Source organism: Melozone crissalis, unplaced genomic scaffold (genome assembly GCF_028551555.1).
Source record: "Melozone crissalis strain CALT ecotype California unplaced genomic scaffold, PUWL_Pcris_2 ptg000017l_1, whole genome shotgun sequence".
NCBI classification, from domain to species: domain Eukaryota; kingdom Metazoa; phylum Chordata; class Aves; order Passeriformes; family Passerellidae; genus Melozone; species Melozone crissalis.
In genome coordinates this window covers 14818879-14831353 of record NW_026535795.1, presented here as the reverse complement: position 1 = coordinate 14831353, position 12475 = coordinate 14818879, and the positions used below count along the sequence as shown (strand labels likewise).

General features: G+C 61.3%; 1 protein-coding gene across 1 annotated transcript; it reads left to right on the top strand.

The window, feature by feature from the left end:
• The first annotated feature begins 311 nt into the window (after positions 1–311).
• Positions 312–9050, top strand: MYL9 (myosin light chain 9). Its single transcript, XM_054274872.1, has 5 exons — positions 312–385; positions 1748–1822; positions 6793–6996; positions 8021–8182; positions 8364–9050. The coding sequence occupies exons 3-5, from the start codon at positions 6813–6815 to the stop codon at positions 8534–8536; spliced, it is 519 nt and encodes a 172-aa protein (XP_054130847.1). The 5' UTR covers positions 312–385; positions 1748–1822; positions 6793–6812; the 3' UTR covers positions 8537–9050.
• The last annotated feature ends 3425 nt before the right edge of the window (positions 9051–12475 follow it).

The following is a 12475-nucleotide window of genomic DNA, read 5'->3' as shown; positions in this document are numbered from 1 at the left end:
TCTCTGGCCTTTCCAGAGACACCAGGGCTGTAGTCCTGCAGCAGCTGCCCCAGCAGGGACCTGTCCCGCACAGCCAGAGCTGCCCCAGGTGTCCGTGTGCCCCGGGCAGTGCCACCCTCGGGGCATGTCCCCCGTGTCACCGGGCTTGGCGGTGCCCGGTGCCGCTGCGCATCCCCCGCGGCACGGGGCACGCGTGGCCGCCGCTTTCGTCTATATAAGGGCGTCCCGGCCCCGGGGCCCCGGCCCCGCCGCATTCTTCTGCCTTGTATGGGCCGGGCCGGGCCGGGCCGGGACCCTGGGCACGCCCGCCCCGCCGAGCCGCGTCCGCAGAGCCGCAGAGCAGAACCCGCACGGCCCCAGCTCCGGCAGCTCCCGGGAGGGACAGGTGAGGGCACGGGAACGGGACCGCCCCGGGATGGGAACGAGCGGTCTGGGATGGGAACGAGCGGTCCGAGATGGGAACGAGCGATCCGGGGTGGGAACGGGACCGCCTCGGGATGGGAACGAGGGGCCCGGGACGGGAATGAGCGGTCTGGCATGGGAACGAGCGGCCCCGGGATGGGCCGCCCTGGGATGGGAAGGAGCGGCCCCGGGATGGGAACGGGACCGCCCCGGGATGGGAACGAGCGGTCTGGGATAGGGGACGAGCGGTCCAGGATGGGAACGAGGAGTTCGGGATGGGAACGAGCGGTCCGGCAGGGAATGAGCAGTCCGGGATGGGAACGAGGGGCCCCGAGACGGGAACGAGCGGCCACGGGACGGGAATGAGCAGTCCGGGATGGGAACGAGCGGCCCCGGGATGGGAGCGAGCTGTGCTGGGATGGGAACGAGCGGCCGCGGCGGAGAGAGAGGAGCGGGATGGAGCGGTAGCGATGGAGCTGGAGGGACGGAGCTGGAGGGATGGAGCGGCAGGGACGGAGCCTCGGGGGGCAGGGGAAGCAGCCCCAGCCGTCCCGGGAGAGCAGGGGCAGCTGGCCCCGCTGCCTCGGGGAGCAGAGAGAGGCAGCCCCGCCGTTCCTCCCCCTCTGCGGTGCTGGAGCTGGTGCCGAGGTCAGCCCTGGGCACGGCTCGGGCTGCAGGAGGATCCCCGGTGTGCCCTGGCGGGCATCCTGTGCCCGGGCAGCCTCTGGCCAGGCCCGGCAGAACTGTCCCGGCAAGGGCAGGTGGGGATGGGTCCCGAGCCAAGCTGAGGGTGGCTGTCTGCAGTGCCTTGGAGCTGGGGTACCCCGGCTTCCCCGAGGTGGCAGAGCCTCAGGAGCAGATCCTGCTGCCCGTGCCTTCACCCACCTCCTGATCTCTGAGACTGTTCCAGTCTGGAACATCTGCTTTTCCTCCAAGTCCTTTTGCTGATGACCAGGGCCAAGATCCGGATGCACGCATGATGCTCCAGATATCTCCCCAGTGGCCTGGGAGCCACTTCAGGCAATAAACTTCTTTAAGGCAGAAAAGCTTTATTTAGCTCATTTCCTTCAGCTTCAAGTGCAGAGGGATGTTGTTTTTTGTTTAGTCTTTCCCATGAAAACTTGAAGCCCTCTTGGCTTCCCTCCCAGCATGCCCTTTTGGTACAAAAAGTTTCGACTGTGATAAAAGCCAGGCAAGCTCTAAAACATGGATGTGTAGGAGAAGGGGGCGGCCGGAGCTGAATTCTTTGGAGTGGAACATCCCCAAGTGTTAACAACCGCTGCTGCTGACCAAAGATGGTTGGGTTCCTTCAGTCGCTGGAATTTTTTTCCTCTCTCCCTGGCAGGCTCTGTGCGGTTGTAGGAGGAGTTTGCGGCCACCTCCCCCCTCCGAGGCGCTGCGGCCACATTCCCCCGCCGAGGTGAGCCCCTTAATTCCCCTGGGAAAACAGCAAACTCCGGCCAGGACAGTTGTGCTGGCTGCCCGAGGCCACGGGGACCTTGTGCCTGTGGTGCCTTTCCCGGGCATGGGAAGGGGCTGGGTGCTCTGCACACCGAGGTGTCCGTGCCAGGGCTTCTCCTGGGGGCTGCAGGACCTGAGCTTTGGGTGTGTGGGTGTGGGTGTGGGTGTGTGTGTGTGTCACACGGTGAGCTCCTCGTCTCCTGCCCTTGGTGGGAAGCAACGAGTGCAGAACCATCTGCTGGACTTGCAGCTGAGCCCCACAGCTGTGCCTGGACCCGGCCGTGTCCCCAGTGTGCGGTGGGAGCTGGGGAGGGCTGGGATGAGCTCGGCTCCCCGGGGCTCGCTGCACACTTTGCTCTGACTGGTGCTGCCCTGGCCCAATGCCGGTGGCTGTGGCTGGGCTGGAGACAGCCCAGGGCTCAGGGTCTGCTTTCCTCTCACCTCCAGGCTCCCTTTCCCACATCTCTAATAAGGCCATAAAAGGAGCAGAATGGCAGCTGCCTGCATTCCTGCAGTGCCCAGTGGGCTGAGGAGTCCTCCTGCAGCTCCCGGTGCCTCTGCTGGCAGTGGGGCTCCCCCAGCACCAGAAACCCTCCTTGGTGAAGCCGAGCAATGCCACATCCCACAGGCATCCTGTGCAGGGCTGTGCTGGAGGAAAGGGCTGGTTTAACAACAAAAAAAGCAGGGAAGATGAGCTGCTCCCTGCTCCCTCCCCCAGTGTGACAGCCGGTGAGCAGCCCCGGGGCTGCGAGAGGTGCCTGCGGCTGGCAAAGCTTTAGGGTGGAAGGATGTTCAGGATGTTCCCCCTCCTGTGCCAGGGGCATGCACAGGGCACCAGCTCACCCCGATGTTCTCCCTCCTGTGCCAGGGGCATGCACAGGGCACCAGCTCACCCCGATGTTCTCCCTCCTGTGCCAGGAGCATGCACAGGGCACCAGCTCACCCTGCCGGCCCTGTGCCACCCCGGGCTGCCGGGGGCTGCACATGCTGGGGTCAGCGCTTGCCCCCAGTGAACATGGTTGCTCAAGGCTCGCTGGTACTCACAGCTCTCCTTGGGGAGCGGCCCTGGGCAGAGGTTTGAGCACAGTCCCCCTGAGGAGCCGATGTTTGCCCTGCAGGAGTGTCCCTTGGGACAGCCCAGGCTGCTGGAATCGCTCTTTGCCTCCCTGACCCAAAGCACCCAGCTTTGGGCACATGGTGCCAGGATCCTGGGGAGGAGCTGCTGGAGCAGATGGCCCTGGAGCAGATGTCCCTGTCGGCTGTGACAGGGACAGCAGGGCAGTCCCACTGCAGCCCCCTCAGCATGTCCAGAGGTGGCTCCTGCTGGAGCAGCTTCTGAGCAGCCCCCCTGGGAAACCTTTAGCAGCATATCCTGGGAGATCACAGCTTCAGGATCCATGTGAACACTCCAGGGACTGGGGACAGGCTGCTGCCACCTCTGCCCTGTCCCCTGCCTGTCTCTCCTCCTTTGAGCCCCCCGGGCTGTCACAGCGCCCTCAGCCCAGGGTGAGCTCCTGCCAGGACAGGCAGCAGGGCAGGAGCTGCAGGGGAGGCTGGGAGCAGGCAGGAGGGAAGGATGGGGCTGGGACAGGCTGCCTGCCCTGGTGGCACTGCCTTTGGTGTCCCCTTGGCTTGTCCCACCCTCCCCAGCACAGCCAGGAAGCAGCACCAGGATGGGGTTGCTTGTTTGGTTTTTACCAAGGAGGAAATACATGGCAGTTTATATTTCTGATAACTGTGGGTCCTTTCCTCTTTCAAACTAAACTATTTACTAATTTATGAGCTCTTTAGGTCAGCCCATGGTCCCTTGGGCCTGGCTCTCGGGTGGGGAGGCACAAGCCTGGCAGGAGATCATTTTGCCTCCACTGCAGGAGACTGGGAAATTGTTTTGGCAGGAGCAGTGGCAGAGGGACAAGGGAACAAGGGCAGCTGTGACAGGGTGAGCTGGGGACCAGGTCAGTGTGTGGCTGTCACCCAGCACTGACCTCCTTGCTCTGCTGCCCAGGATCCACGGCTCTGGGCTGGGGCAGTGCTGGGACGGGAGCAGGACCTGTGTCCCTGTGTGTCCCTCCTGCTGAGGGGACGCTGGAGCTGTGGGGGCTGCACCACTGGTCTGAGCTGAGGCCAGCCCAGCTTGCAGGGCATCATGGCCAGGCATCCCCTGCAGTGCTCCTGGAGCTGGGTTTTTGGGAATCCCAGAAAGAGTGGCTACCAGGGGAGCGTGGCCATCAAGCCCTTGTGCAGGGCAGGGACTGCTCCATCTGAGTCAGCTCTGACTGCAGATCCCTGCACAGAATCCATGCACAGGAACCTCTCCCCACACTGACCCAAAATCTCTTCTCAAGTCCCAGCCAGCTGTCAAACAGCACAGATAGAATGATTGAGCTGGACCTTGGGACTGAGCATCTTTCCAGGGCACATTTTGGATCAAACTGCAGATCCATGTGCTGTCAAAATTGTACTTCATCCTGCTGAAGAGCACTGTCTCCGTGGAGATGGTGCCAAGCTGTGCTGCTGCTGGTCACAGTCAGGGCAGGGAAAATATTTGGATTATGTTAATTCATGTGGTGAGAGCAAAACTCCTGCTTATTTCTATAGTCTTCTGCTAATAATTCTGCTAATAATTGGATGTGTTTTGAAAGCTGAGCCCAGTGCCATGGGCCAGCAGCAGAGCTTTTATTTCTGCCTCTGACTCTGTCTGGTGGTGGTGTGGTGTTGAGCTGAGCTTATCATGCTGCTGCCATGGGATGTCACCGGCCCTTTCCACCTGGGGGTGTCCCTGGTGCCACCTGGGGGTGTCCCTGGTGCCACCTGGGGGTGTCCCTGGTGCTTGGTGGTGCCTGGCAGGGCACGCAGAGAGGGGCTGGCCTCCTGCAAAGAGCTCTGTGGGGCTGGAGGAAGCAGCAGGCAGAGATGGACTGGGGGATGAGGTCTCTGCTCACCCAGGGCGGGCTCCCAGTCCTGCTGCCCCCTTGTCTGGCTGGTGACAAACATCTCTTCCCTGCTGGGCACTGGGGAAGGAGGCAGAGTTCAGGGATGTGGGAGGGTTTGGTGGCTGCTGTCAGGTGTGAGGGCAGCACGAGGGAGGGGCCGAGGGAGGTGTGGATTCCATCCTGGAATGGGGGGCATAGGGGGGATGAGGGAGGCCTCCTGGGGACATGGGGCATGTTCCCTGCAGATGAAAGGCCCTGCCTGGGTTCTGTGGGTGCTTCCACAGTGGGATGGGAGCCTTGTCAGGATGTGGGAAGAGTGCCCAGGCCCCTCTGAGCTTGCTGGTCACCATGGTGTGTTGGGCTGTGATTTGGCACTGCCTGATGCCCTTGGAATGTCCTTCCAGCACAGCCCAGCTGTGGGAACCTGGAGACCACAGCAGGCTGAGGACCTGGCTGGTGTCCCCTGCCCCAGCCCTTACCCCTGCTACCCCTTGAGGGAGTGACAGCAGGAAGGGGAGACCTGGAGAGTGGGTCTGGTGTGGGGAGGGCAGGGGGAGGCTCTCTGGAGGTTCTTTGCTCTGCTCTGGTCCATGCCAGCACCAGGGGATGTTCCCCAGGTCCCCGTGGTCCCTCTGGGTCAGCACTAAGGACCCAGCTGGGAAGCAGCTCCCAGAGCACATCCCAGGGCAGCCTTCTCGTGGTGTCCAGCCCAGCAGGGACAGCCCTGCTGCACTCCCTGGGCTGTGTCCCCATGAGAGGATGTGGCTCCTGAACTGCTCCATCCCTGGGCACTGATGGGGAGCCCAGGTCCTGCTGCCCACCAGGCATGGTGCACACAGAGCACAGGAGTGATTCTCTGCTCCTCCACCGTGGAACCCCCTCATGATCCATTCATTGGCTATGGCCCCAGCAGCTGCTGCCCAAGGCAGACGCTGGCCAGGAGGAGAGGCAGGAATGCGTGTGAGGGAGGGGTGGCTGCAGCACAAACACGAGGGCTCAGAGCACTGTCCCTTCCCTGGGCTGGCCTCGGGCCGGTCTGTCCCACAGGACTGTCCCAGCCTGTCCCAGTGTCCCACAGGACAGGGAGGGCAGCAGCAAGAGGTGGGAGGGATGGATGGATGGATGGATGGATGGATGGATGATGGATGGATGATGCATGGATGGATGATGGATGGATGGATGATGGATGGATGGATGAGGGATGGATGGATGGATGGATGAGGGATGGATGGATGGATGGATGATGGACAGATAGATGGATGGATGGATGCATGGATGGATGGATGAGGGATGGATGATGGATGGATGATGGATGGATGGATGATGGATGGATGATGCATGGATGGATGATGGATGGAGGGATGGATGGATGATGGATGGAGGGATGGATGGATGGATGAGGGATGGATGGATGGATGGATGGATGGATGGATGGATGGATGAGGGATGGATGATGGATGGATGATGGATGGATGGATGGATGATGGACAGATAGATGGATGGATGGATGGACAGAGGGAGGGACATGGGAAGCAGTGGTGTGTGAGGAATGTGCCTGAAGCAGATAATGTGCTGGGCCTGGAGAGCCTGTCAGAGCAGGGACAGGTGGAGAGGCATGGCCACGGTGACTGAAGTGCTGAAACCTCCAAGCCCATGGCCCCAGGACTGGCACCCAGGCGGGTGCTGGGCCAGGTGTCTCTCCTGTGCCCAGATATGCAGAGAGGACAGGCAGTGAAGGGGTTTGGGGCCTGTCTGCAGCCCTGGGGGACGGTCCTGGGGAGCTGCAGTGAGCTCTGCCTGCTCTGTGACTCATCAGAGCTCAAGTCCTGCCCACCTCCTCATCTGACCCCGTGTCTGTCTCATCTCCTCGTGTTGCCCAAGTGTGTGACAGCTGGGGAAACTGAGGCACAGCACTGGAGGTGCCAGGGGCGGTGTGTCCCTGCTCTGGCCCCCTGGCTCAGCCTGTCCCCAGCCCTCCTGATGCTCCTGCCCCCAGGTACTCCCCCAGCCACCAAGATGTCCAGCAAACGTGCCAAGGCCAAGACCACCAAGAAGCGCCCCCAGCGCGCCACCTCCAATGTCTTCGCCATGTTCGACCAGTCCCAGATCCAGGAGTTCAAGGAGGCTTTCAACATGATCGACCAGAACAGAGATGGCTTCATTGACAAGGAGGATCTGCACGACATGCTGGCTTCCATGGGTGAGGACAACACTGTGCCCCGTGCCCCTGCAGGTCCCTCTGCCCCCGGCACCAGCTCGGGAGCAGGGAGAGCTGCAGGGTGACCTCGTGCCCACACCCAGCGTGACCTTGTGCCCACACCCAGGGTGACCTCGTGCCCACACTGCCTGTGCTGGGATGCCTCAGAGCCCAGGGTGGGAATTCTCTGCCCCACCAGCTGACAGAAGGGGTGTTTGTGAGGTGTCTGAGGGCAGCAGCTCTGTGTGCTGCTCACAGGTGCATTCACCAGAAGGGAAGGGACCCTTGGAGCTGGAGAAGCTCTGCCCTGGGAGCAATGACCAGTTGCAGCCATGGAGTGTCTGAGTAGCCTCACCCCAGCATGTCACTGGGGCTGTCCCATGTGGAACAAAGCCCTCCCGTTGCTCTCAGCTGGGTTACAAAGGCAGGTCCCCATGCTGGTGTGATACCTGGGCTGGTTAGGACTTGCAGCTCTGTACCCTCTCCTTGCCCCGAGCCATTCTCCTTTGCTGCAGACCATGGCTCCCTCCTCCCACCCCCAGGGGTACCTCCAGTGCGCTTTGGGAGGTCTGTCAATGATTGACCTGGCAGCCAAACCTGTTCTGGGGGTCCTGCCTGGCCACGGGAGGGATCTCCCTCCTCCAGGGAGCTCTGGGAGCAGAGAGGGGCCAGCGCTGGGGGCAGGACCTCAGCAGAGCAGCTGAACCCTCCCCGGTGCACCCACGGGGGAGCAGTGCTGGGGACATCAGCAGCACGGGCTGGTGTGAGGACACTGCTGCCGCTCTCCTCGGAGCTGTCAGGGGGTGGGAATAGCCAAGGGTTTCATTCCAGTAACCCCAAATTATTACTGCACTTCCCCCAAGGCAGAGCTTGAGGGGGCAGCACTGGGCAGAATCTCCCTTCCCCTGTTCGAGGGGTGGGGGAACAGGAACCAGCAGATCAGTCTGCAGTGGATAAAAGCCATTCCAGCTGTTTGCATGGGAGCTGGGGAGCAGGGCCCTGTATCCAGCCCTGCCTGTGTCCTCAGGGAAGAACCCCACTGACGAGTACCTGGAGGGGATGATGAGCGAGGCGCCGGGGCCCATCAACTTCACCATGTTCCTCACCATGTTCGGCGAGAAGCTGAACGGCACCGACCCCGAGGACGTGATCCGCAACGCCTTCGCCTGCTTCGACGAGGAGGCCTCAGGTAGAGCCCGGCCCCTGTGCCCGGCCAGCACGGGGCTGGGCCACACACCGCGGGGACAGTCCCCGGGCAGCTCCAGAGCCACAGCACCGCAGGGACAGTCCCACAGTCCCCAGGCAGCTGCAGAGCTGTGCCCAGCCCTCCTGGTGCCCCCTGCTAACGCTGCCCCCTGCCCTCCTTGCAGGCTCCATCCACGAGGACCACCTGCGTGAGCTGCTGACCACCATGGGGGACAGGTTCACCGACGAGGAGGTGGATGAGATGTACCGGGAGGCGCCCATCGACAAACAGGGCAACTTCAACTACGTGGAGTTCACCCGCATCCTGAAGCACGGCGCCAAGGACAAGGACGATTAGAGCCCGCGGCCACTGACCCCTTGTGCCCGTGCCCTGCACATCCCCCGCCCCCTGGCCCCCCTGCTGCCCCACAGCAGACTCCACCCACGGAAACACCTCCCAGGACCATCACCCTGCACCAGGACACGCTTGGAGGGGCGCACTCCCATCACTGTGCTGCCGTGTGCCCATCCAGCCTTCCCCTCCCGTCACCTCTGCCACACACTGGGCGCCCCAGCCTTGCTGTGACCTCCCCCTCAGAGCCACCATGCCACCGGTCCCGGGGCTGGGGTGAGCATCCCCTGCTGCCCTGCAGGGATCTGTCTGGGGCCAGCCTGAGCGAGCCCCATTCAGGGCCACAGCACAGAGGAAAAGCCTCTCTCCCTCTCGTCCCACACTCCCCCCTCAGGAAAGAACCCCCACTTTGTCCCTCCTCCCTGGCTGCTTTATGGCTTTAGAGCCTGAGGTCTGGGGGATTCAGGAAGCTGGAGGGTGTATAAAGGCTGATGGGTGTGACAGACGTGTGCTGTGTGTGCTGCCCCGTGCCCCCGTGCCGTGCCCGGGGCTTTGGGATGGTGGCTTTGGGCACCGCAGCTCCTCAGCCTGCTGCCCTCATCACCCAGGGCCCCTGGCAATGGGGCAGCCTGGCTTTGAAGCCAAATTGCTCTCAAATGCTGCAAAGTCAGCTTGAGCATCACTTTCTGCCTTAGCTGGTGGGCTGAAGGTCGTTCTGCTCAGCCCCTGTGTCAGGATGGGCAGTGCCAGCCATGCTGCCCACATCAGCTGGCCCAGGGTCCCAGGGGCATGGCCCCCTTCTGTGTCACCCTGCACGGGTGGGGGAGCAAGAGACAGAGGGCATGAGAAATGGGGAGGAGCTTTGTCCCCTTGGTTTGGTTATTTGTCCCCTTGGTTTGGTTATTTGTCACCTCCCTGACAGGGGTGTGGGACCATGGGGCGCTCCCATCTTGTGAAGTGTGGTCTTAAAATGCTGCTTGAAGGCTGCCCTGGAGGGAGGCATGCGTTTCCATCAATTCTTTATTTAAAATTATGGGGGGACAGACCTACAAAACCTGGTGAGGGCATAGAGCATGGCAGAGATGCCACCAGTGCTGGGAAGGCTTGGGTAGGGTCTGTGGGAGCTCCATGGGCATCTGCTGGGCTCAGAGGCACCAGAGACACTCCAGGCCCCTGATACTCTCTCACCTGGGAGATGATCCATGAATGAAAAGCTTCTCCTTGGTCTCAGTGCTCCTATTTTGCAGGCACTACCAACACCAGGAAAAGGAAGTAAATTGTCAGATGAGAAAGGGTGACCTGTGATCTCCAGGGAGTTCCCCAGGGTCAGGGCTTGTGCTCTGCAGCAGCAGCCCCAAACCAGCACCTCCAGCCTCATGGGTACCAAGCTTGTTCCTTAATTCACTGCTGTGCCAGGGAAAAACTACAGTTCTCCCACAGCCAGAGAGAATTCCCAGACCTGAGGGCTTCTGGAGGCCTGGATGCTTTATAAAACCTTCACTGTGACACCCAGCAGAGAGAACATCCACAGACATCCCTCTGGGGCATGAGCTGGGGGCAGAGGGGCTGCCAGGGCAGCTGCATGTGGCATGGTGAGCCCCTCTGAGCCCGGGGATCCCTGGGGGAGCAGCCCAGCTCCTGGCAGTGCCAGAGAGGGATGGACTCAGGGACTCGCTGCTGCTCCAGCTGGGAGTGCCACAGCTCAGCCCGGGGCTGTCAGAGCTGCTGCCCCAAGCAGCTGCCAAACCTGCTGGGTCTGAGCTGCCCCTTCACTGCTGGGGCTGTGGTGGCACCGTGGGACTTCAACCCTGAGGCAGCAAAGCAGAACAAATTTGTTATTGGACACTGAGGTATTTATGGGAAGAGTAAATAAACTTACTCCACTGGCACAGGTTTCCCAGAGCAGCTGTGGCTGCCCCACCCCTGGAAGGGTTCAAGGCCAGGTTGGGCAGGGCTTGGAGCAGCCTGGGATAGGGAAGGTATTAGCAGGGGGAGGAATGAGATGGGCTTTAACATCCCCTCCAACCCAAACCATTCCGGGATTTGATGAATCTGTGAAACTCCAAAACTGTCTGGGCTCACGTGAACCTCATGGAGCTCAGCCAGGCCAAGGGCAGGTCCTGCACCTGGGGCAGCCCCAGCACAGCACAGGCTGGGAATGGCTGCATGGGGAGCAGCCCTGGGACAAGGACTTGGGGGTGCTGCTGGTGACCAACTGGATGTGACCCGGCCATGGGCACTGGCAGCCCAGGAAGTCCCCTGTCCTTGGGCTGCATCAGAAACAGCAGAGGCAGCAGCAGGACCTGACCTGACTCGTTTCAAAGGTATCAAATTGCAGCAAAATAAAGACATTCATTTCAGAAGTGTTCACTTGAGGCAGGGGGACACCAAGTTAGGGGAACCTTTTGGCCAGTCTAGCAGAGCTGCAGAGCTGCTCCCAGTGCAGCAGCGTCTCCTGAGCTCGGAGGGCCCCTCCTGTGGGTCACTCTGTGCCCGAGGCCCCCGGGCTGTCCCTGGCCCTGTCCCCTCTGCAGCCTCCCCCTGGCTTTTCATGCCCAGGCATGAGATGCCCTGAGCCTGCTCTGCTCCAGGCTGGGCAGTGCCAGCTCTCTCAGCCTCTCCTCATGGCAGAGACGCTGCAGTCCCTCCATCAGCTTCATGGCCCTGTGCTGGACTCTGTCCAGTCTGTCCCTGTGTCCCGTCCTGGGCAGCCCCGCTCTGGGCCTGCTCTGTGGCACTCCCAGGGCAGCCCAGGACCCCCTGACCCCAGTGTTTGCTTTTCTCAGTGCTCTCAGCAGTGCTCTGAGCTCCTGGTGTCCCCACACTCCTCATGCCATGTCCAGAGATGTGAATTAGAGGAACATCAGAGAGGAAGAGGGCACAGCAGTGCCTGCTGAGAGGGTCTGTCCTGCCCTAAGGCCTCCAGGAAGGAACCAGAGCAGAGATCCCCCGTGGGAAGGGGCAGAGGAGATGCAGGGACTACAGGGCCCAGGACAGGGGCTCCAGCTGCATCCCAGCTCCCAGGACCAGGGGTTTTTCCTGCTGGGGGATCCCAGCCTGCAGCAGGTCCAGTGGCTCTGAGCAGAGAGCAGGGCCTGCTGCTGGAGTAGTGGCCCCAGGGGCAGGGTGGCAGCAAACCACAAATCCAATTTGCCTTGCTGAAAATGCAGATTGAAGATCAGAGGGTGGGCAGAGGATGGAGAGAGTCCGGTCTGGGAAGTGCCCATACCTGGGAGTCTGACTGGGGATTCCAGCATCCCCCTGAGGTGCCAAACATCCCCTTGGGAATTCCAGCTTCCCCTGGGAGCTCCAGCTTCCCCGAGATTTCCAGCATCACCCTGGGGCTCCCAGAATCCCTCTGGGTTTCCAGCATTCCCCCTCAGGCTCTCGTTGGCCGATTGTTGTTCCAATTGCTGAAGTTTAGCACTATTATCATGTCAATGGGCCCGGGCAGGCTCAGCGCGACGAGCTCGGAGTGGGAAGGGCAGGGAGATGCTCCTCAGCCCCTTCCCTGGCCCCTCATCCCCGAGGCTCCCCAGTCCCCATCAGCCGGGGGCTCTCCGGGATGCCAGGCTGGGCCTGCCCAGGGATTCGGGCTCCTCCCATCAGGCACCCCATGGGATTTTTCCCAAGTTGTTCCACAGCGATCCAGGGAGCACAGGCAGGTGGGGGGAGCCGGGGGTGGCTCACGGCCCAGCCCGGGGGGGTGCTGAGCTCAGGGACCGGTCCCGACACAGTTCCACTCAGGTCATGGAAGGTTTAGAAGCAACAAAATAAGTGATTTAAGTTCGCCTTTTTCTTTTGCTATTTTATCCCTTATTGCACTACATATCCTGCTTTTCCCAGACCAAGAATAGCCCATAAAAGAAGGGATTTTGTAGCTTTTTCCAGCACATGAAGGGATTCCCATATTTTAGCCTGCAAGCAGCAAAGAGGGGAGGGAGG

Coding starts and splice junctions, on each gene's coding strand:
- MYL9 (XM_054274872.1), top strand. CDS start 6,813: ATGTCCAGCAAACGTGCCAAGGCCAAGACCACCAAGAAGCGCCCCCAG. Junction 6,997..8,020: donor CGACATGCTGGCTTCCATGG/GTGAGGACAACA, acceptor CTGTGTCCTCAG/GGAAGAACCCCACTGACGAG. Junction 8,183..8,363: donor CTTCGACGAGGAGGCCTCAG/GTAGAGCCCGGC, acceptor CCCTCCTTGCAG/GCTCCATCCACGAGGACCAC.